Genomic DNA, 23,269 nt, shown 5'->3' with positions numbered 1-23,269 from the left:
ACCAAATAATTACCTTTCATAGAAATGCATTTGAGACATATTCTCGTCTTAGTAATGCTAGTGGGAAATTTGTGCATGAATCCTTCTGGCAGTGAGATGAAAATATACCTGTTTTGCATTTAGAGGCTTGATTTAGGGTCCTCTGGAGTTTCAGAGAAGAAGAAAACAGGTAAGTTAGTTATACTCAATTCCTTCATTTTGACCAGATCTGTTAGGTGCTGAGCACCCTTGAATTCCGTTCACGGGTTTGATCTTGCATCTGCTGAATTTCATTGCAAAGTTTCCAGGGGATTTAGTGATGCAGCAACTGCCTCTGAGGTAGCGAGCACCAAGGCACACCTAACCCCGTCAGATGTTTCTGAAAAGTCTCTGGAAACGGTAGATAAGTCAAGGAGAAAAATTCTCCCCAGATTTCAGTTCCTCACTGATGTGGAGCTTTGTGTGCTGCTATCTCAGGGAGGTGCTCTGTGCTTTTAAAATTTAGGATGAGACAGGATGTACTTCTTGGAAATACCATTTGTAGAGTATTAAAGGGCTGTGCTTGCATAATCAAAACGATATTGCAATCTAAAACTACTTTTAATTTAAAATTGTTAATAGTAGAAGTGAAAATATCATGACGTAGACTTCCCACAGACTCCACGAAGGCAAACAGTATACCTGTGTGTGAAGGAGGGTCACTAACTCCTACTTAATGCCACATTACTGCATTTTCACTACCTTTTTGACCTGTACATAATAAATCTTATCTCAGACAAGCATACTCATAATTGCGCTGTTACTGGATTCTTCAGAAGGCACGCTGGAATAATAGCATCTACTTCATCTAAGACAAGCAGCTTGTCTCAAAGAGAAAAGGCTTTCTCTGTGATTGAAACTATTGCTATTTAACAGTTACAAGCCTATGTCTGTTGAAGGAGTATTGATGGCTTTTCTTAGCGTATGCTTGAAAAATATTAGGGCCTAATGAGATAAAATCTTGGGTTATGAATTTTCTTTTTTCTGTCATTCAGCTCTAATGTTCTTTTCCAAACATTTTTTTTGCTTCATATTTCTTGTCTTTTTCTGTATGAAATCCAAATTGTAGCAGAAGTACCTAGAATGCATTCCCTGTGTAAATGTTTCATTGATGCATCTTTTGTGATCTCTGCTGTGATCATTACTGAGTAGCCTAAACAAATCTTTTCGTACAGGATAGTGTTCTGCAATGGAAAAATACTGTGGAACTGGTGCTCTCACAGTAATTTTAGGAAAGAATTGTTAGCTCTTTCTTCTCAATCACAGAAACAAAAGATTTGGTTCCCTTAGTTTCTCTTTCTCTTTTTCTTTCTGCTTTAAAACTGCCTTTCTCCTGCTGCCTGTTTGAAAAAATAAAATAAATTCTAGGACAAATTTTCTAGCATGGACATTTCTTCTTTCATCTCTGTATCAAAAGCTATCCAGAGGATGGGTTGATTAACAGAGCATCTCTGGCCTAGCACACATTAAGCAGAGAGGCAGTACAATCTCAAATCCATGCAGAGGAGACAGAGAGGAGGAGGCAATGCATGCTCACATTATCCTCTTTGATAAGACTTCCAACACACAGTGGGCTTCCTCTCTAAAACTGTAATCTTAGTACAAGGAAAAATAGGGAGGAAACTTCATGTAATGGAGCCAGCTTCAGTTAGGAGTCAATAAGTGAGCTTTTTAACACATTTGTGGGGCTGTGTTGTTGCAAGGGTGTTTCTCAGAGTGCCATAATGGACACTGGAGGATGTGCTCATTTACTTTCCCTCATTTTGCTTTAAGGATGGACTCACCCCACTCCACTGTGCTGCAAGAAGTGGCCATGACCAGGTTGTGGAACTGCTTCTGGAACGAGGTGCCCCACTGCTTGCGAGGACCAAGGTGAGTGCCGTATTAGAAGATACAGTAACAGCTCTGTATAACTTTCCAAATCATGTATAATGTCACTGAAAGGACGAGGAAGAAGAGAGGAACATTTCAGTTCTCCCAAAGGAAATGTATTAATGGGTATAATGGTCCAGAAATAAGGTTTTCTTACATAATTAGGAACTATGCTTTCCAAAGATGTGAAACAGTATATACTTCAATACTCCTCTCTGTAATACCAGACTGAACACCTGAAGTACAGTGCTATTGAAAGCACTTCACTTCTGTGGCTTCTTACAGCCGTAAGACAGAAAGATGGAAAAGGTGGGTCAGACATTTCAGAGAACTGATTCTAGGCATATATTTTCCTATCCTTCATATAAACTAATTAGGACCTGTGATTTTTATGGACTATTTCATACTTGGAAAATTATTTCAATGTCTTCTTATTGATTTCCAAAAAGAGTACATCTAAGATGAATGCATTTAATAGAAATACTGTCTCTTTGGTCAAAACAGTGAGAAAAAGACCCTTGTAGTATAATAACAAACCTCAATGAGCAGCACTTCACATCAGTAGATTTCAGAGTGTCCGACAAAGGTAGCTGGTATCATTAGCTGCAAAACAGTGGGATAAAGTATTGCAGCAAGCAATTTAAGTATCATTTTCAGACCATTGCATGCTTTATTGAGCCCCACTCCCTCAAACAGGGCACTAAACAAGGGCAATTAATGTATTCTGAGCCATTGTTGTACTTACTGGAGACCAGTAATATTTTCTCTTGACAGTCTTCAGGAGGTTTTATCACTGAGTTGCATGCATATCAGATACATTGAGTAAGGATGTCCTCAAGCTTTGTATCCCTTGATAGCACTAAGTAGTCCAGCTCATCTCTTTATACAGGAGGGATCCACAGTGTGATGGTAATTGTAGGCAAAAAAAAATTCCTTAGACCTTCTCTGCTCCCTTTGGTGGGAGAAGGTGCTTAGGTGAACCCTATCTGTCAGCACCTTTCCCTTCAGTAAGAGGTAGAAAACCTTGGTAGAACAGACCCTACCACATATATTGTGCGTGCTTCAGGCAGGACTCCCACATGCTCCCATTCAAAGGCAGAGGTTGCCAGCTAGGGCAAAACATCTGGGCTGCTGTGGCAGCATCTGGACATTCCCCTGTGTTGAGGACTGAGCAGAGGAGAACTGTACTGTGAATAATTCCCTCCTTCCAGGTAACAGTCACTTTGACCACACCAATTCAGTTACCAGTTCGAGTCTCTGTATTATAGCCTATCTTTAAACACGGTGCTTTTTAAATCTCTCATCACATGTAAAATGTTATGCATATTATTAGCAAGAGTTCTCTTTCCTTTGAATTGTCTGCTTCCCACAGATTTCAACATAATATGTTGAATATGTTTTATTAAATATTAAATCATAAGGCAAGACCCTTAGATTATTTTCCTTTGATTAACAACTGATTTTAATTAATTATATAATGTTTCTCTAAATTTCAGTGCGTTTCCTGGAAGGGGAAGGGTGACTAGAGTTTTTATTTTTAATTCCATCTGTAGCTCAAATGCAGCCCTGTTTCGGTGATGGGATTACTCTGCGAAGTCCCAGTGGCATTCTTTGAGAATGTGCTGTTATTTAGGAGAAAGGTGCTAGAAGTTACCATTCCGTTTTCTTTTGCCACAGAATGGGCTCTCCCCACTTCACATGGCGGCCCAGGGGGACCACGTGGAATGTGTCAAACATCTCCTCCAGCACAAAGCTCCTGTGGACGATGTCACCTTGGACTACCTGACCGCCCTCCACGTGGCCGCACACTGTGGCCACTATCGTGTCACCAAGCTCCTTCTGGACAAGAGAGCAAATCCCAATGCTCGTGCCCTGGTAAACCTGTCCCACCTGTGTCACATAGCAAACCTACCAAGGGCAGATGAGTAGCTCTTACTAGTAAAGCCAAGTGAAAACTGTCAAGAAACTCCAACAACCCTGAATAGCTGCAGTCACAAAGGGGTTGTCACACTTACTCATTACCAGTATTCTGTCTCCTATCATTAAGCCTAGTTATGCACCATGTCCCATGACCAGTGGCTGTAGTGTCAGGTCTGGACGCTCCACAGAGTTCCTAAAGTCACAGCTATTTCTAGGTGACAATAACTTATGCATTGGTATTTTGTTGAATTGATAGTTTAGTTTTTCATACTATGTTGTGATACACAAATAATTTTTAAAAACTTTCAACTAAATCAGTAAGCTAATCGGCATGGAGAAAATATATGACAAAACTAATATTTCTGTATTTATCAGATTAATACATTCCCTTGTATTAGGTGCCATGTTCCTTCCTTTTTAAAAAACAGTTCTTCTGATGCTTACATGAAAACAGGTATGATTCCTTTCACTCACTGTGCAAATCATCATCTCCTAACTAAGAGAAAAACATCATGTTTGACTTCAGGAGCATAAAAAGCTTTCAAGAGTCTAATCTATCCAAACCCAGACAATATTTCTTCTGCTCTGTCATTTTTCTTGACCTCTCTATACTTGCAAATCTCATAACCCCTTTTTATTCCTTCCTCATCTTATGTTTTTCTTGTTTGGTCTTTTCCAGCATCATTTTCAATTGGTTGGTCTTTTTCAATGCTGTTTTCAGTCAGGACTTGTTTTTGTTGCCAGTCTTCTGATTATCTATAGCTGTACTTTCCTCAGCTGCCCACACATACACATTGTATGCTAGCCCCCACATCTTCTTTCTTTCCTTCCATGACCAGAATATACCTCCCTCTCCCTTCCTCCCTCCCTGAGAAACATCTATGCTGAAAAGAAAGGAGAACTGCTCAGGCTGCTCCTTCCTTCTCTCCTTCCCCCTCTCTCATACTCTTGCGATTCCTCCCCCATCAGGGACCTGTCACCTCTGGCTTGTTTACAGTATTTAATACATTAAATACATGGTTTCTGTTAGTACTATATTTTTTTATGCCTTCGCTCATCAAACTGCTTCTTGCTTAAATAGAAATAGGAAAGTCAAATCAACTCAGGCAATAAATTAAGTGGAAAATATGATGACTTCTGAAACAGTAAAACTCCCTATGAAATATATTGAGATATGATGTGCAGGAGGTAGAATATCTAATGGTTTTGATTACTTCTTAAGAAACTAGGGAAGGCTAATAGTAATATTCGGCAGAAAGTACTGTGATGGAACAAATTTTACAAATAATTTATTTTCATCTATATTTAAAAATGTAATAATTACTATTTGCAAAACAATTTAGGGATACAAGCACTATATGAGTTCTCAGCTTTTCCAATCTGTGTATGCTTTAAGGTACCTTCAAATCAACTAGTAATTAACATTTCTCTTAACAGAAGCTGACGGTAGAATAATCTGTCATGTGTCTCTTCCTAGGACATAAGATTTCACTGATAAATTGTTTGCTACTAGTTGAGTGTTTAGCAATACTGACCCCTCTCATTAGAAAATACAGCAGTTATTTGACATTGTCTGAAAACATTACTTGTGCTGTTCACTAAAATGTTGACAATACAGTGAATAATGTGTTTGCTTAGCTTTAGGCACACACTTAACCTGTATTAGCAGTAACAATACATAAAAAGAGCTTAAAGTCAAAGCATGTGTACATGCTTCGTACACAGTACAAAGCCATGCTTTGTTGAAAGAGCCCCAGTCTTACTCAATGAGCATTTTGAAAGAAACAAATATCTGCTGCTTGTAAGCACAACACTAAACCTACTGTCTCACAGTATAAGATTGCTAGGTTGCAATACTGGTTTAAGATGTTCCCTTTTCCACTCCCCTTTCATTCCTGTTCCTGCCCTGTCCTATTTAGTTTTAACCCGTATGAGGGCTGATACCTTGCTTACAGTGCTTTATGACTCAGCAGGGCAGGAATAAAGGAAGAAGGGCCACAAATATATTGAGACTTTGTGAAACCACAGCTGAAGTAGGGCAATTAATTTAAGGTGTCCTTGCAAATGCACACATACACAAACACGAATACAGTATACTGTAGATTGATGCGCAAATACAAAATAAATACACATAGGTGCTTAAGGCTTGCACAAGCCTACAAGATAAAGACAAAAAATGAGGTGGAATCTGGAAGAAATACTCTGTTCTGTCTATAGAGAGGTATAAAATGCACTTTGTACATCTCAAAAGACTGAATGGTTTCAAAGTTACCACTATTGTTTCTTTTATTTTTTATTTCTTGTGTTAGGCAATCTTGGAAGCTACTGCAAATCATTTGTACACACACACATGTGCAGCCTTCAGAACCAGATACATACATACACACGTGCGCACATGCACCTGCAAGTCAGAACAGGCATGTCTGTATTTGGTTTTCAGAGGTGGAAGTTCAGTTTCTCTCCATTGCCTGAGAAGAAAGCAGCAGCACTGCTTTGTTCTGCCTCAAACTACTGGGAGATGTCTGTAATTCATAACCTCTTGTGCTTAAAGAAAATTTGCTTCTGGTACTCTAACCCTTCTGCTCCCAGCGCACCAGCATGGAGCTGTGTGGAAAGTGTAGTTGCATGTTTTTAACTAACATGACTGTCTTTTGCACAGAATGGTTTTACTCCACTGCACATTGCCTGCAAGAAAAATCGCATCAAAGTCATGGAACTCCTGGTGAAATATGGGGCTTCAATCCAGGCTATAACAGAGGTAGAAAAATGTTTCATACCCTGAAGAAACATTCCTTCTCTCTCTCCTTTTTTGCTTCCTTTTTTTTCTCTTTCCTGTCATGCCTCACTTTCACTTATGTTTTAATGAAACGAAGAAGCCCCTCCCCTATGCCGGTGCAGAGGAGTAAAACTGCTCTTGCTTTGTTTCGCAGTCGGGCCTCACACCAATACATGTGGCTGCATTTATGGGCCACTTGAACATAGTCCTCCTTCTGCTGCAGAACGGAGCCTCTCCCGATGTCACTAACATTGTGAGTATGGCTTTGACTAGAATCATCTGTGTCATGCCTCCTTCAGAGGGGCCCGGCCTACCATGCAGTTCAACCAAAGGTCACATTTGAATGATATTTCATTACCTTATTGCATAGGATATTATATAGGATAAATTATCCTAGCACCTTTCCCAATCACCACTGAGGGGAAAATAACTATTGTATAGGCATTGTAAGCCACCTGTGGTTTCACGTACTCTTCAGCAATGCCTGAATAAGTAAAAGTTTCCCTTAAAAACAGACAAAGCTCACCAAACACTTTCAAAGCTGTGAATATAAGCCAAGCCACAGGAAAGACTGTGTTTCAGTTCAGAATGATGAAATTTATATCCAAATGGCTCCAGTTTCTGCTTGCGCAGTCTTGCTGGCTGTCATGAAATTGTGCCATTTGTGCTAGTGAAAGGATATGAGATGCTTAAACCTAACAATTAAACAAAAATGTTAAACTCAAGATGTTGCTTTTATGCAGGAAATTCCAGGACCTAGTGCCTTTTGAAAGAACATATGTAAACCTAGAAAATGTGACCTTTGGGAGGTAACAAAATGCAGAACCTGACTTACCATAGAAATGGTGTTTGTGTACCAATAGCCTAGTTACCAAGAATAATAATAATAAAAAGAACACGATAGTTTCCTGAGTTATATTTCATAGATATCTTACTGGTTTTATTTGTCAACATAAACAAATATTTAACTTCTGACTGTCCGCACTTTGAAAGCAGCTCTTTACCAGCAAGTAATGTTATAAATAAATGTTCCTAGCAAGAAAACAACAACAGCAACAAATTAATTCAGGTATGCTGGACTTGGCAGTTTTTCCCATCAGTTAGAAAAATCTTAAGTGGAACCCAGGGACAGCGCTCAGCATGCGGGGATGTTTGCCTGAATTGTTAGAACAGACTCTTCTTGAGAAAACCTCTTACTGCTTTCTACTTCTTTATAGAAGCAATTCTTACGTAAAAACTTTATTGATGATACGGAATCCAACACGAAATTTTTGTGGAAGCAATTAAAAGTATTGTGGTGGTATTACTGGATACATATGTGCAAAGTTTAATGCTTTACAATTTGTGCGACACAGGTGTCTTGGCTTTTACTTCGTAAGCTGAAGTTCCCTGTTGGTTTACTAACTGTTTTCAAAAGCTAAATTGCTTTGCTAATTCAAGTACAAAAGGGTCTTTATAGCAGTCTGATCTTTAGAGGGTGAGAAATGTAAAATTTGTTCACATTTTAAACACTTCATTCTTCAGGTAATAAAATTTATATAGATGAAATTCTATATTGAGGTTTGTAACTGGGGCTTTGGGATTTTGTTTGTTGCCTACTTAGTAATCAGAGCGGGTAATACAATGTTAATTTTAAAGTGACTAAATAAATGAACTCCAGGTGAAGACAGTTTGCTTTAATTAGAAATTCATAACAGAAGCTAAACTCAGGTTGCTTCTTTTGCTACATCTAGGCAGAAGGACAAGTAGACATGATTTTTGATGCAAAAGAACTTGACAAGAGTGTTTGCTTTGGCAGTCATATTTTACCTTGACAGTCATAAAATATGGTCCAGTTCTATAGTAAGGAGAAGGAACTTAACACATAGAAGCATTCAGTCCTGCTGTGTTGTCAAAACATAACAGGTATATACAGAGCTCTTGATTGCAGAACTGCCGCAGTACCTAATGTACCAGATGTAGATGAGCTGCACAGGGACTGTTTTAGTCCACTTTATGACAGTAAGCTCAAAGAATGTTGAACTGTGCAAAATTCAGCTTGAAACTCTGTCATCAAGGAGCAGTCACTTTCAGTGTTCCTGTGCAAATCTATGCTTTGAATGTATCATCTGTACTTCGTTATTCAGATCTGAAATTCCACATCACCCCAGTTAGCCTTCCAAAGTTTCATACACTCCTTCAAATTCTGTGGGCTGCAAAAGGCTTGGAATGACATTTATTCTGTAGCCTGCAGATAGAGCTGGGCTGCTGAGCACAGATTTTACACATTTTGTGTGCTGGCTCAGTTGTGCACAGCCACTGCAAGGACTTTTAAAGCTGCCAGCTCCACACAGCGTGCAGGAGGAGAGCATTTGGAAAAAAAATGCCCTTCCATCTTGAGGCTTGTGTGCCTCGCTGTCCCTCAAGAGAGATGGGCTCAATACACTCATACCTCCTGTATGGTGCACAAGCTGATGCATCCGTGTGTAGAAGGCTGAGGAATGCATGTAACCAGGGGACTCTATAAGGCAGAATATTGTATAAACCAGGACTTTTATCCTAACCCTCTGGAGTGTTATTATGTTTGTCCAGGATCACCGAGTTTGCAGACCACAACCCAGTGACATGTATGCACACACTGTTCTTAACTGCCTGTCGTTGGCTCTGAAGCCAGGTTCTCAGTGGGCAGAAACGCGGGTCTCTACACGAGCCGAAGCATGGGCAGAATTTGCAGCATCGGAGCTCTGTTTCTTCACAGAGGTTTGGGACACTGACACTTTTTTGCTTTTCTGCAGCGTGGAGAAACGGCGCTGCACATGGCAGCACGTGCTGGGCAGGTGGAAGTAGTTCGTTGCCTCCTGAGAAACGGGGCCTTGGTTGATGCCCGAGCCAGGGTAGGTGTTCTGCTTATAACTTTTTTGCTTTCTCTTACTCAAAAATGTAGCAGAAGCAGGGGAGCAAAGGAAGAGCAATTTCATTTTTATTTGAGTTGTGGGTTCAACACTAAGCACACCTGAAATGGTTCCAAAACCAGTAATGTACAGAATGTGTGCGGGGGGTTGACACCGGCTGGTATCTCAGTCACTTGCTCTCTCCCCGTGCTAGGGAATGGGGGGGACAATCAGAAGGTCAGAAGTCAGACAAACTTTTGGGTTGACAGGTTAATAAGTGAAGGAGAAAGAAAAAAAACAGAAACAAAAAACTGGAACAAAACAAGCCCTCCCCCTAGAAGTGAAGGAAAGGCAATCACTCACCACATCCCACAAGCAGACTGCTGCCCAGCCAGTCTCCAAGCAACAGCTCCTTCGGAAAAACTTACCACCCAGTTTTATTGCTGAGCATGACGTTACATGGTATGGATTACTCTGGTCAATTCAGGTCAGCTCTCCTGGCTGTATCGCCTCCCAGCAGAGAAGGCCTTGACATGGTGTAAGCACTTTTCAGCAATACCTAAAACACCAGTGTACTATTAACACTGTTCTGGTCACAAATCTAACACACGGCACTTTATGTGCTGCTGTGAAGAAAATTAACTCCGGTTCTAGCCAAGCCCTGTACAATATACTTGGCTGAGACCAACAATAGCTGCTCCATCGAACCAAGAAGATGCACAGCAGCGTCCTAAATCCAAGCATCAGAGGTTGGGTAGCAGTTACTGCCAGGTTCTGAAACCAAGGGGACAATTTGAAGAGCAAGGTAGTTGGTGTACAACAAATAAGAACACAGAGGAAAGCAAGTGATGGAAGCTGTGTGTCATATTATTGAGAAAAGGAAAAAAATGTTTTTCTTCGTAGTTCCTCTCTTTCTATTCTGATAAGACATTGCTGAAGCTCATCTCCAGAATTAACCGGCAAGCCCTCCTTTACTGCCTTCTTTGTATTATCAATTCTTAAGATTTTTGCAAGACCAATGCATAGAGACAGCCATTGGGATCCAACACAATATTGTGTTCAGGATAGTTCTACCTGCACTAATTATCTACTCAATTTGAGTTGTAGGAAGAACAGACTCCACTGCACATTGCCTCTCGCTTGGGTAAAACAGAGATTGTCCAGCTTCTGCTACAGCACATGGCCCACCCTGATGCTGCAACGACTAATGGGTACACCCCACTGCACATCTCTGCCAGAGAGGGACAAGTTGATGTTGCGTCAGTGCTCCTAGAGGCAGGGGCCTCACACTCCATGTCCACCAAAGTAAGACAAAATGCTTTGTGTCTGTATTCTAGTAGCACAGGCAGTGCATTCCTGTGCAGGTCTGTTTCATGAAGAATGTACTTTCACTCTGAGAAATTGAGCTAGTTTGGGTCTTTTTTTGTTCTTATTTAATCCACAGTAACCCAGTAGACTGAAGTAACATCAGAAGTTAATCAAATTTTGACATATTTTGCTGTCATCTAAAGTTGTGAGTTTGGTTCCCACAGGAGCTAAATGCAGGTCATGAAAAATACATTGCCACAACAAATTTAAATGTACCTGAAGTCCTCGTTCATCTCTATCCCATTGTGTTACAAGTAGGGATTTTTTCCAAACATTTTCAGAGTACAAAATGCAGATTTGGGAGGAGGAAACAATTTATTTTTTTTCTAATGAACAGGCCTGCTTGCTTTTCAAAAACTTGTTTATTTAAATAGTAAAATAAATCTGGTCTGTACTAGCTGAAAGGAATGTTCCTAAATGCATGTTTATACAATTCAGCATCTGTCCAGACTCATCTAATTCTGAATCTATTTTCAGTATTTCTATAAATGAGATAGCATATGACACAATAGGCCATTTTTCTAGACTGACAAAAGAAATAATCTGTGGAATATTGCTGTTTTCTTAGACAAAAATGGTTACCAATACATTCATAACATTGATGAACACATAAGAAAATAGGTACTGTGAATAGGTACTGTGAATATGCCAAGATAACTTTTCTAAATTCATCACATGTGAATAAGTGATTCTCACCATTGTTTTAGGTCTAAAGAAGTACCCCTGATATCACAGTTGTAGTTTAAAACATATTTTTGAATCATGGGGTGTCTTCCAGGGTTCACAAGACTAAACTAGCAATCTGAAATTATGATCCATGGATTACTGGGAATGCTTGCTGTTCTCCTTTTATCCGTCTGTTAAATCACATTAAAACGGTTAAAAATACATTAAATACTTCCCCAGTTTTCCATACGGCTTTATGACAGTTGCTTTAGTACTGCAGAAACATTTTATAATTATGAGGGAAAGATGTAGTCCTCTAGATAATCTTTCTACAAACCCGTGATTCATGAGCTGGAAATGTTTTTGATTCCCTGACGTAAACTTTTGTTGTGGTGGGATTAATGGAACAAGTTGGTGATGATAATAATCATTATACATCACTTATGTGTCAGGCAAATAGGTCACTGTAGTTCCCTGGAATTACAGTCAGGGCAGTGGTGCAGTCTGCCACCTACTGTCTTGCATTCGTGAGTCTTCCTTATCAACGTGATATTTAAAATTAAATGAGTAGGCAAGCAGCATGTTAGCTTGACACAGGCCTTATGTTTGTGCTTTACTGACAAGCATTCTAGAACAAATAGAAAAGGACTCTTTCCAAAAGGCAAGATTTTTGTCTTGCCACATGTTTCCAATGTTTCCAAAAGCACTAGCGTTGAGTCAGGCATGACTTTTTTTAGCTGAAGTTCAGAGGCTGCAGCAGAGGTTGGTGACCGTATAGATTAAAAAAGGAAAAAAAAAAACAACAAAAAAACACAAATGGAAATCATTTTTCTACAAACTCTTTCAAGAAGAAATATAAGGCTTGGAGCTTGTCTCGCTGAATTTAGTTGGTGTTTCATTGTTACTGGCAACAATTGACACAAGAAATATTTCTAAAGCTGTCATCATGAAACTGGAAAATGCAGCTGGTTTGGAATAGGAATTTGTACAAGTGCCTTCATTGCCCACACAGTGTATGTTGCTAGCAGAATCTGTATCAGATAAAATGTCTGACACACTGTCGCCATGTACTTTGGACAGGATAATGAAAGGGGAAAGTATTTTTTGTATTTCATGCTTCTAAACTGCTCTTAAGGGATGATGCTATTTCTAGAGATGGTGATTGATTCTAACAGCTAGAATATAGCTTGAAGAACTACTAGTTTAGCGACGTGGTTCTTGAAAGGGAGATGTCAATGTGATTTTTAACACAAGCACTTTCTTCTGTCTCCCGAAATTTTTCAGAAGGGATTCACACCCTTACATGTGGCGGCCAAATATGGAAGCCTGGAAGTGGCAAAACTCCTTCTGCAGCGTCGCGCCTCTCCCGATTCAGCTGGCAAGGTACTCACCAGAGAGAGGAAACAACAATCAGCAGTGGTTTGGATTCTTACTTAGGGTCTAACTGTGTGAAATGTGCACGCAGAGGAAGCCTGCAGCTGCTTTCAGATGGTTGTGTTAGCTTTATTAAGATCACATTCTCCCGAGGCTGATGATTATGGGCATTAGCTTTGGAGGCAGTGCTGCTGCCCATTGGGTTTCGGTTCCTCACAGGAGGGCACGCTGTGCACGGCTGGGAGAACAAACATGTTTCTGTGGCTCAAGAAACACCGATGCCACCAGGCTGTCTAAACTGTAAAAATCCTAATTAAAAAAACCAACACGGGGGCGAGGCCAGTTTTCCCTGTGCTGCGGGAACGGGTTCTCTGAGGGCTGCTCGTGTTCACCCTCAGCTGCTTCTCCCCCATATCGTACAGCCTAGCCCACTGCCTGTGGTTTCTGGTCACCGTTGCTAACGTTAACCCCCCCGCTGCCCCACGGCCCGCTAACGCTCGCTAACCGCCCTTACAGAACGGCCTCACGCCCCTCCACGTGGCGGCCCATTACGACAACCAGAAGGTGGCTCTGCTGCTGCTGGAGAAGGGCGCCTCGCCCCACGCGACCGCCAAGGTGAGCTCCGGCCACCCAAACTGCCACCCCGATGGCCACCCTTCCTCCTTCCTCCCTTCCCTCCTTCCCAACGCTTTTCCCCATCCTCTGTGGAAAGCTGGAGGCGGTGCCAGGTGTCATCGGGCATGGGGGAAATTGCAGTTCAGTGTAAATTAAAAAAAAAAAAACCAACAACAAAAAAAGCCTCCAAGGGGTGGAGGGCTCACTGCCTGGAGCAGGTTGCCCCAGGGATCCTTGGAGGTGGTCAAAATGTGACTTGGCTGGTCCCTAATTAACCTGGGAGGCTGGCCCTGCTTCCAACTAGATGACTGACACCCTGCCCAAGTTGTTCTTCTTCCAGACCTTCCCTGAAAAAGAAGAAATAGATATGTGTATGCATATATATGCCTCTCTCTGCCCATTTTTATATTTGCGAGCTTTAGTCATAGTTGGAACTCACTTTAGGATTATGTAATATTAGAAACCATGTGTATATTCTGACCACACATAAGCAGAATTCATTCAGGGATTAGGAATTGTGTTATGATATCACTGTGCTAGGCACAGGCTAACAAAAGGAGAGAATAACAAGAGAATTGGTACCGGTTTCAGCATGTTCTACCCTGTACGAGACTGCTTTTTACATGCTGCTAAAAAATAGAGCCAGTTCTTGAAGTGATGATAGGAGAGCTGTTGTTTATGCTGGGAAAGCTTCAGTTGTAGTAGGATAGCAAGGGAAAGCTCCCTTTTAAGAAGACACAGACCAACCGAGAGAACACCTCCAACAGAGACTGTTTGCTCTGAGCCAGAATTTTCCCACTTGGTGCTCTGTAAAGCAATTAAAGGTGGGAAGTTGCCTTGTTGCCAGAAAATACCATCAGCACCTTTCTCCTTTGCTTGAATGGTTAATTTGATCAGAGAAGCATTCATCCCTATCCCTGTTTCCAACCAGAGTCATGACTGACACGTATCAAAATCCCATATGCAAACACACCTCTACCCACACGATCCCAAACCACACGTAATGTAATGAAGAGTGTGCACCCATCATTCATCCCAGGGAATGTCACCCATCAGTCAGAGGTGAATATTTACAATATAAGTTATTAAAAAACTGAGTGTCAAACTCAGGCTAATTTGGAGGTATTAGGTCCTGTCTGCCTAGCGAGTGCCTGCTTTGTTCCAGTTTGTATGGAGAAAATAACAGACAGCGACAGCAGCAGGACATCAGGGCAATGTGAGACATGGCTGGCACTGAAAATATAATGGAGTCCCATCTCTAGTGATATGGGGTAACAGGAAATTACCTGGTTCAAAGGTGTCTGACTTCCTAGGCTTACGTGGCTGTTAACTTTATTCTCATTTTGTTTCCTGACATCTGTTAGAACGGATACACCCCTCTGCACATCGCTGCCAAGAAAAATCAGATGCAGATAGCGACCACTCTACTGAACTACGGGGCTGAGACCAACATTTTGACCAAACAGGGAGTGACCCCACTTCATTTGGCCTCCCAAGAAGGTCACACTGACATGGTGACCTTGCTTTTGGAGAAAGGATCCAATATCCATGTGGCAACAAAGGTAACTCACAACTGGAGATGAAGTACTATGGTGGGAGTACCCACTAAGATACAAAGCACAGCATGAGAATCATGTAGTGTTGTTAGAAATTGTCTGCTTCACTTCCTTATATGTGAATTTGTGAGCCTGCAGAAGTGATGACAGGTGAGTGAACAGTAGAAGCGTGGAGGGGAAACCAAGGCATGGCAGATAGATTGACCAGTTAACTTAGATCATGCAATTAATGGCTGTACCGGGTAGCCCACAGGAGGAGCTGTGGCTGTTTGCCACGACTGGAGGAAAATGGTGTAACACCTGGCTCTGGTAGAGGGCTTACAGGAGAAAACGTTTTCTGAGGCATTCAAGAAGGCAGGACTGCAGCATTTTTGTTGTGTTGCAACCTTGCCATCCCTGAGCTGTTTCATATACACTGCTAGAATTTTACATTAGTTGCAAAAGAGGAGGAATGTAAAATTCAGAGGTTGTGGGCCCATGGGCTGATTTAATAACGTATAACAGAAACCGGAGAGCTACAGTCCAAAAGAATTTAGTGCTCATGCCAGCAAAGGCTCTTTTCCTCATATATTTTACCCTTCAGCCTTCCTTCTGAGTGGAAGAAATTGGCAGCCTCTGGCAAATAACAAAACAACAGTATCAGTGGAGTAGTGAGTAGAAAATAATGCTCTGGAGGACCTTTCCAGTCTTTTGGATTTTCTATGGTTTTACATGATGAGCTCTATAAAGAAAATGAGCTGGCTCCTCAAAAACCTATTACTGTAGGTCTTTATAGGTCACCAGATTTATCCATGCACATACATATAAATCTTGCACACCTGAGGTCAGAAGGCTGCAGCTTTTGTTTGTACAATTCAATATGGAAGGCTCAAGTCTCATTACCCGGAATTAGTGTAATATGCTATATAACCAATTAAAAACAAGGCAGTTTTCATTTCTCTTTCAAAATTTGTTCTCTTTCTTGTTCATGGGCGAGCACTGTTTGCGTGATCACAGAGAGCTTTTAGGCAAAGTTGCATCCTTGGTGTCTTTGAATGGGATCTATTTTTGGAGTTCCTTTCTTCCTTCTGACTTGTGCCTGCAGTTGTCAAGGTTCCCTTTCCCGTCTGAGGAGTGGGAAGCCCAATGACTGTGCTTCCTGCCCTAATTTATTAATGGGCTTCTCCAGTAATAACAGCTTCTCCAGTGACATTATTGTATAAAATATGAATGTGATCACTGATTCCTGAAACATTTACGCTGTGGTTCTGGTGATATAATTGCTGTGGAGCTGTTTGTCAGCCGGAACAGAAGAAACATCAACTCTACTTTGTTTAAAAAAAAAACCACATTTCTAAGCTATAGCTAGGGTCTGGTTTCTTTTTTTTTTTTTTTTTTTTTTTTTAAAGATGCAAAAGTGAGAAAGGCTCGATTTCTCATGTAAAGAAGATTTTATTTTTAACCCTATTTATTTATTTATTTTATATATTCTATCTCCAGACCGGGCTGACATCCTTACACCTTGCAGCTCAAGAGGATAAAGTGAACGTTGCCGAAATACTCACAAAACATGGTGCAAACCAGGATGCTCAGACAAAGGTAAATCATGGAGTGACTACTGTCTCCAGTGTGCCAAGGGGTGCTATCGTTGTAAAGGAATGTTCCACTGAGCTTGCAGTTTTATTTCCTTGTTCTCTTGTTGTAGCTCGGTTACACACCTTTGATCGTGGCATGTCACTATGGAAACATCAAAATGGTGAATTTTCTTCTCAAGCAGGGAGCAAATGTCAATGCTAAAACAAAGGTAAAGAATATTTCATTGCTTTCTTTTGCTCTTTATTATGAAGTTATCAACCAAGCGCTGCTGATACACACCACTAGGTGCCTTTCTCACTATGAAAGTACAGTTATTGGATGGTAGGTGTCCATATCTGCTGATTTGTGGCTGTATTGGAATGCATTCTGTCTGCTACATCTCCTTGTGTAGTGTTCACAAAAGAAAAGTCAAGTAACTCTTTGGGTGTGTGTAAGGGGTTATTTTTTTGGTGCTGGTGTTTTTTTGTTTTATTTTCATATGCAACTAACAAATGCAAGCTTGTTTCTGATCGCATTCACACATGGTTTACACCAGTGTAATACCTGTGTGTGGCCAAACTGATAAATAACGATTCAAATACTGTGAGGGTGATGCAAGATTCTCTCCAGTCTGTTGGGAGAAGAGTGGGAAGAATTACTGCCAATCAAAGCATGGGTAGCATGACTTTGGGAAAGGAAGCAGCAGCCGTGGGAGAATGCAGCTTCCTGGCGACATTTTGTTTGGTTTCAAGAGGGAGCTGGGTCTCCTGTTATTGAACAGGTCTACTGAAGTGGACCAAATTGCCAGACTGAATGTCTAATGACTAACTTCAGCAATTCCTTTAAATATAGACTGGTGTGCCTAGCAAACAAATGTGATTCCTTGTGTAGCCAGATGTGCATATCTCCAGAGTATATAAAAAACCAGACTTTCTGGTGACTGTGAAATATTCAAGCTGAGGTATTTAGAAGCTAACTAAAGGGGCATACATACTTGTATCTTTAGTATTAGGTCCCACTCAATGTGTACGGGGGCACTGGAACAAATTCTGATACTAGTTCCCCCAGGTACTTCACTAATTTAGAGTAATTTCATTAAAGTCAGTGAGTTTATATGACAGTAAGGGGCAGGGCTTCTCCAAAATCTCATGTCAAGGGACCAGTAAGAATATGGGCAGTCTGTCAACCAGTACTGTGCACTTGGTTTAGAGCAAATCAATCCTGGCTGGATTCAGGGTAGGCATGTTGAAGTATAAGTAAGCTCTCGTGCCTGCGGGATGTTTTATGCCATCTCCAGTGAAAAATAGTATTACTGAACTCCGTTTTTAAAGGACTGCGCTGATATTTAAGTTAAGATAGTAACTATACTTTGCACTACAACCTACAGTAAGATCCTCCTTTGATTTCTTAGTAGTCCATGCGTGCATTACTGTACATTTAAGAACTGTAACAGTTCTAAACTATCACTGTTTAATTAGTTGTACATAGCATTACTTGCATCTGTTGAGTTGCGAAAGAGATGATTCTCAGAGTGTGTTCAGGGCCTGCCCTCAGGTTTTACCTGTATAGTGCAATCAACTTGGTATTTTCTCCCAGTTTATTTTCTGCTTGCTTTCAAACCAATTGCAAATAATTTTGTAAATGAATTGCCTGACTGGACTTACATAATACCATCTCAGATCAACTAGCCAAAGTACACTTTGGCTGTGTTTCTGTATTGTGTAACAACAGAATTGAATCACTGGAGCAGATAAACATATACAGTTAAGCATGTTTGTTAATACAGACATTGTGTACATGTTTTTCAGTGTAATTATGGCTTGACCAGGCCTTTTTGAAGTGAAAGTAAGGCTAAAATGATTGCAATTTTTAACAGGTATATATTGTTAGTCTTTTTAAAAGCAAATGACATGAAATCACTGCTGTTAAAAAATTACATATTCTTAAATTGTATCAAATATTTTAAAGGCAAATCTTAAGGCTTCTATGGAAAGCAAAGAGGCGAGAGAAAGAGAAAAATTCTCTGCTTCAGCTATGATTCTGTGTTTTTAGCATACCACTTTAATTTGCTGTTCCTCGCTGTTCCTATCCAGAAATTGGCTTTTATTGTGTGATGTAAGATGATAGATGAATAAAAATATTTTCTTTAAGTTTTCATTAATCTGGGGAAAGAATGTTATTATTACTGTAGATTTATCATCTTTGTGTCAGTTGATGGCCTGATTTCTTTTAGAAACGTCTCAAAAGGAGCAGAATTAAGCAAACCAAAGTGTCTAATCTAATTGCTGCTGGTTGTTGTTGTTCTTTGTTTGCTTTTATGGTGACCACTGTGGACAACAGAATGGGTACACCCCTCTTCACCAAGCTGCTCAGCAAGGCCACACTCACATCATCAATGTTCTTCTCCAACATGGGGCCAAGCCCAACGCCATCACCACTGTAAGTCTTTGAAGTGTCTGTGGAATATGTTTCCCTAGATAGTTCTTTCCTTTCCTTTCTTAAGGCTTAATAGCAAGCCTTTGTTTTGGTGAGCGTATTCCTCAGACAGCTGGTTGTCAGATGTGTAAATGTAACTTCCTCTCCTTTTCCTTACACTCTTAAGGTAGTTCAGATATAACTCAGTGTGCACTAAGCTGTATATGACATGAAGAAACTGATTTCTGAGCTGTTGGTATCTTGAAAATTGGTATCTTGAGAAATATTTTTCCATAAAGTGGAAAATCTGAACCTGGGTTTCTTGGAAGATTTGAATCCAGATTGCTGTCCCTCTACCCACTGGTTCTCTGTTTTAGCTTCTTACTAAGTTCATGGATGTTAATACCTCTTCAAAGACCATGAGTAACCTCTTGCACAGCTCCTTTTTTCATGGTCAGCTGGGAATGCAACTGTTCTATTTCATGTTGATATTGTTGTTAGTCACCTCTACTTGGGAAATCTTTAAAATGTAGCCAGAAAGTCCAAAACCTGTGGTCATTCCCAAAGTTGCTCCGGCTACCATGTATTTTGTGTATTGTGCATGCCTAGACTGGCACTGGGGGGGGACCTGTTTGGTCCTGGGACAGTCACATAGGATAATCTTCTGTGAAGTTAGCTAAGATAGCAGTTTATATGCCATGACCCAAGACACCAGTATCCAAACCATGCATCCAAGATACCAGCATATGTGTATCATCAACAGGAAATCTTTAGTCAGCTTCTGGGCCTGAAGGTTCTGCTGGACACATTCAGCCAAAGGTTTCTTTACTTGAATTCAGTCCTCAAGTTGGGTCTTTCATGCCAACACTTACCCAAATCCAAGCAGAGTCTCAGCAATGTGTCTGCACTGCACGGTTCGCATGCTTTTTAAGATTCTAACTCTGTTCTTGTCCATATATTGCAACCTTTGGGTTGACGTAAGAGAATTTCAACATGAGACAGCTGACATGGGGTTATGGGAGTGGGATATGGGCAGTTAATGTGCAAGTGACAGTAACAATCACACTATTTGTGCTGTAAAGATGCTTATCTATTCATTTTGTGGTACTAATCCACAAACCTTGCATTGCTTCAGGGCTGCTGAGCTAGGCTAATGCAGAAGAACTGAAATGATGGGTAACTAAGGCTGATACTGAAGGAAGAGAAACCCTCAGGCCGACACCCTGCGCATAGCGCAGTGGTATCACGCAAGAAACCAATACAGTGTGAAGAGCTATACGGTGGCTTTCCACAATTCCCCTAGTAGGCTAGCATGTAGTTCTTCAGTTCAGTGCAAAGTAATGTCAAACAGTTCAGTGTGCAGCTCTTTATGGAGAGTCATGGACTATGTCCCTCTGCCCCCTCCCCAAGCTGAGTGGCGTAGGGCCCATGGACTGCCACATCGCAGAGAAAGAGCCAGGTCACTCAGAACAGGCTGCCAGTCCCGTCAGTCAGTTCTGCAGGGAAGTTACGCCCTCAAAAGAGTTATGGACGGTTTAGCAAGTTTCTGATACTTATTTTTCTTTTATTTTTTTCATGAAAAGGTTCATTAATTTTGCCTCCTGTTGTGGCTGGCCTTATGCTACAATGGAAGAGCTCCTCGAAATAAATTGCCATGGACCCTATTTTGAGGCAGTTTGAGTGGAATTTCAAATGCAGTGAGACAGATGGCAATCTTAATTACTGTTCATTTAAAATGAAAGGTTACAATCTATGTTCATAAAATTGAATTAATAGTGCTTATCTCCCAATCTATTTTAATGTTCCAGGTGATAAACTGGAGATAAATATGCCTAAACAATTACTAAACTATCATTGTAATATGCATTTCCCGAATGGCACATCTCTATGTGCCATTCTCATGGTCATTTAAACTGCAAGTAAATGTATTTACATGGAAAATAGTTGCCAACACCCAAGCCTCATATAGGCTTGTTTTTGTGTTTGTTACCATCAGCAGCTTTTGTGTACTTTTTGCACATACATTTTTGTTGTAAGGAGGAATTAAAGTGCATGTGGAGAATATAGCTGTAATCTTGTATTCCTCAGAGAGGAGTTGCACCAGATAAAGATCTCACAGTTTCAACTGGAATTGAAACTGTAAGATTTAAAAATACTTCTTAAAGAAGAATATGTTTAATATAAGTCAGTTTATGCAAAATGAAGCATGAACTTCTGCAGACGAGACAGTCTGTGTAGTGGAATTTGACTACCGAAGGGTTAAAACATACAGCACTTTTTTTTTTTTTTAATTTAGAATAGCAGGCAGATGTAAGTGTGTTGTGTTACCATGGTAATCAGAGCTATAGTCTTAAAGAAGTTACAAAGACAGAGTCAGATGTAACGGTAAAAAAACAGTGATTTTCCTAGGCTGCGCCTTGTTTTGGATGGAAATGCTGGCTCATGCAGTGTTGAGAGTGATCTCATTGGTTCACATCACAATCCTCCCTCTCATTTCTCTCTCTCTCTCCTCTTCTCTCTTTTTCTCTCCAGAATGGTAACACTGCCTTAGCTATTGCTAGGCGTCTGGGATATATCTCAGTGGTCGATACGCTGAAGGTTGTAACGGAGGAGATTACTACCACCACAACTGTGAGTTGCAGCTGCATTAAAATGTTTTTCTTCTTTATTCAGAATGTTGTCTTTCTTTTCTTCCCTCAGATTCCCCATGTACCTCTTTTTACTTTCTAGTTTAAGCCCCCCTTTTCTGTTAGGTTTTTGCAAAAGTGCTTTCAAAATATCTTTTTAGCATGTAGAAGTGTGTGCAATACATCAGGTTTTACTGATCCAGTTAACAAATTTTATGTGCATACAGAGGGAAAAACAACTACTGAGGGGCAGAGTAAAACTTTTTGTCTGGAGATGGGTCTGAGCCACAAATCCAAACTTCCCAGAAGTTTGGGAGTTGTTGTATAGATCCTGCCCTGCTTCTCTATTTGTCTTTTTACCTCTCCCCTTCAGTCTCTTCTTACATTTCCACATTTCTTTTAACACCTGCTGGGGCTCAACCATTGCAGCGCACCACAGCAGGCTTCTTAGCATTTGGACTCTACCAGCTGTGGACTGGTGCCAAGCTTAATGATGCTCACTAGATGGCTCTGAATCGCATCAATCGTTTTTTTTTCACTCAAGGCACTTTCAGTTCAAATGGATCCTGTTTTTGCAAAATACGGAAGAATTTTTCCTTATGTGTTCAGTCCTCTCACTCTTGGTAATCCGTATTTTTCAGGGTTTGTGAATAGTAGATGCTGTCCATCGGCAAGGTGGTACTGTTGCTTTAAGCCAGGAAAAAACATGTATTTTGACAAACTGAGAGGGGAAGGCTTTCTCTGCTTGTAATTTTACCTCCCATCTACAACTTTTTTTTAGAAGTTAGGAAGGGACAACATCAAAAATAGTGCATCATTTAAGAAATCAATTTTACTATAAATTTCCATTACTGCATTTTATCTTGGAACCTTGTTGTAGGATCCTGCTTTTTTTTTTTTTTTTTTTTTTTTTTTTAAATGCAAGTAAGATCAGAAGTCTAGAAAACCTATCAGATCTAGATGTCATTTAGGAGCTCACAGATTGCTTAATAGATGCCACTATTCAATTAGGGAGGGGGCTAGGGGAAGGCAAAGGAATGCACTCTTGTTTAAAGAAATGGGAAAATTTGATTTTGCTGCATGCTGACGGCAAGTCTCCTTGTTATTAACTGAGGAAGATGGAATAAAAGTAGCATGGCATAGAGTTACAAACAGAGTGAGCCATAATTTATTAAAGACCTGCAAAAATCAGACTGAGTCAGGTTTGGACAAGGAATTCCAACATAATTCCAGAAGTCTCTTTGTAAGGACTGTAGATTTTTGTTGATACTTCTTTCACGTTCTGATTTGACCATCTAGCACATCACACACACACAAGCATAAGCACATACATATCTGGAGATTTAAAAAAATATAAAAGCTAGATAATTTTTTTCAAGAAACATTAGCTCTATTTTCTATAGCATATATATTTTTTGATTCTCAGATGACACCTTTGCTGTTCTTAGTCTATTCTTTGCTGTGTCCTGTCACCCTTTTTCTATTCTGGCCTGACATAAGTTGTAACTTCCTTTCTATCGTACATTGCACAGCGCTGTAGAGCCTTGTACCTTGTCATATATACATATAGTATGTTTTGTAATAATAAGGATCCAACTGTGAAAAGACACCTCTGAGTTATTTACTTTGGATAAATGT

At 40.4% G+C, this 23,269-nt stretch overlaps 1 protein-coding gene across 38 annotated transcripts in view; it reads left to right on the top strand.

Annotated features, from left to right (window-relative positions):
* Window positions 1–23,269, top strand: part of ANK2 (ankyrin 2) — a 338,359-nt gene that overhangs the window by 235,132 nt on the left and 79,958 nt on the right. For 34 of the 38 annotated variants that reach the window (XM_032186273.1, XM_032186279.1, XM_032186281.1 and 31 more), the window contains 13 exons: window positions 1,792–1,890; window positions 3,568–3,765; window positions 6,470–6,568; window positions 6,741–6,839; window positions 9,361–9,459; window positions 10,564–10,761; window positions 12,775–12,873; window positions 13,381–13,479; window positions 14,844–15,041; window positions 16,515–16,613; window positions 16,720–16,818; window positions 18,930–19,028; window positions 21,537–21,635. In XM_032186273.1, the coding sequence (XP_032042164.1) occupies window positions 1,792–1,890; window positions 3,568–3,765; window positions 6,470–6,568; window positions 6,741–6,839; window positions 9,361–9,459; window positions 10,564–10,761; window positions 12,775–12,873; window positions 13,381–13,479; window positions 14,844–15,041; window positions 16,515–16,613; window positions 16,720–16,818; window positions 18,930–19,028; window positions 21,537–21,635 (1,584 nt within the window). The remainder of the gene's footprint in view (window positions 1–1,791; window positions 1,891–3,567; window positions 3,766–6,469; window positions 6,569–6,740; window positions 6,840–9,360; window positions 9,460–10,563; window positions 10,762–12,774; window positions 12,874–13,380; window positions 13,480–14,843; window positions 15,042–16,514; window positions 16,614–16,719; window positions 16,819–18,929; window positions 19,029–21,536; window positions 21,636–23,269) is intronic. The other 4 variants (XM_032186305.1, XM_032186304.1, XM_032186303.1 and 1 more) reach the window with 1 other exon arrangement.

The sequence above is a fragment of the Aythya fuligula genome, chromosome 4 (genome assembly GCF_009819795.1).
Source record: "Aythya fuligula isolate bAytFul2 chromosome 4, bAytFul2.pri, whole genome shotgun sequence".
NCBI classification, from domain to species: domain Eukaryota; kingdom Metazoa; phylum Chordata; class Aves; order Anseriformes; family Anatidae; genus Aythya; species Aythya fuligula.
Note: the sequence above shows the minus strand (reverse complement) of the source record. Positions and strands in the feature narration are given on the sequence as shown.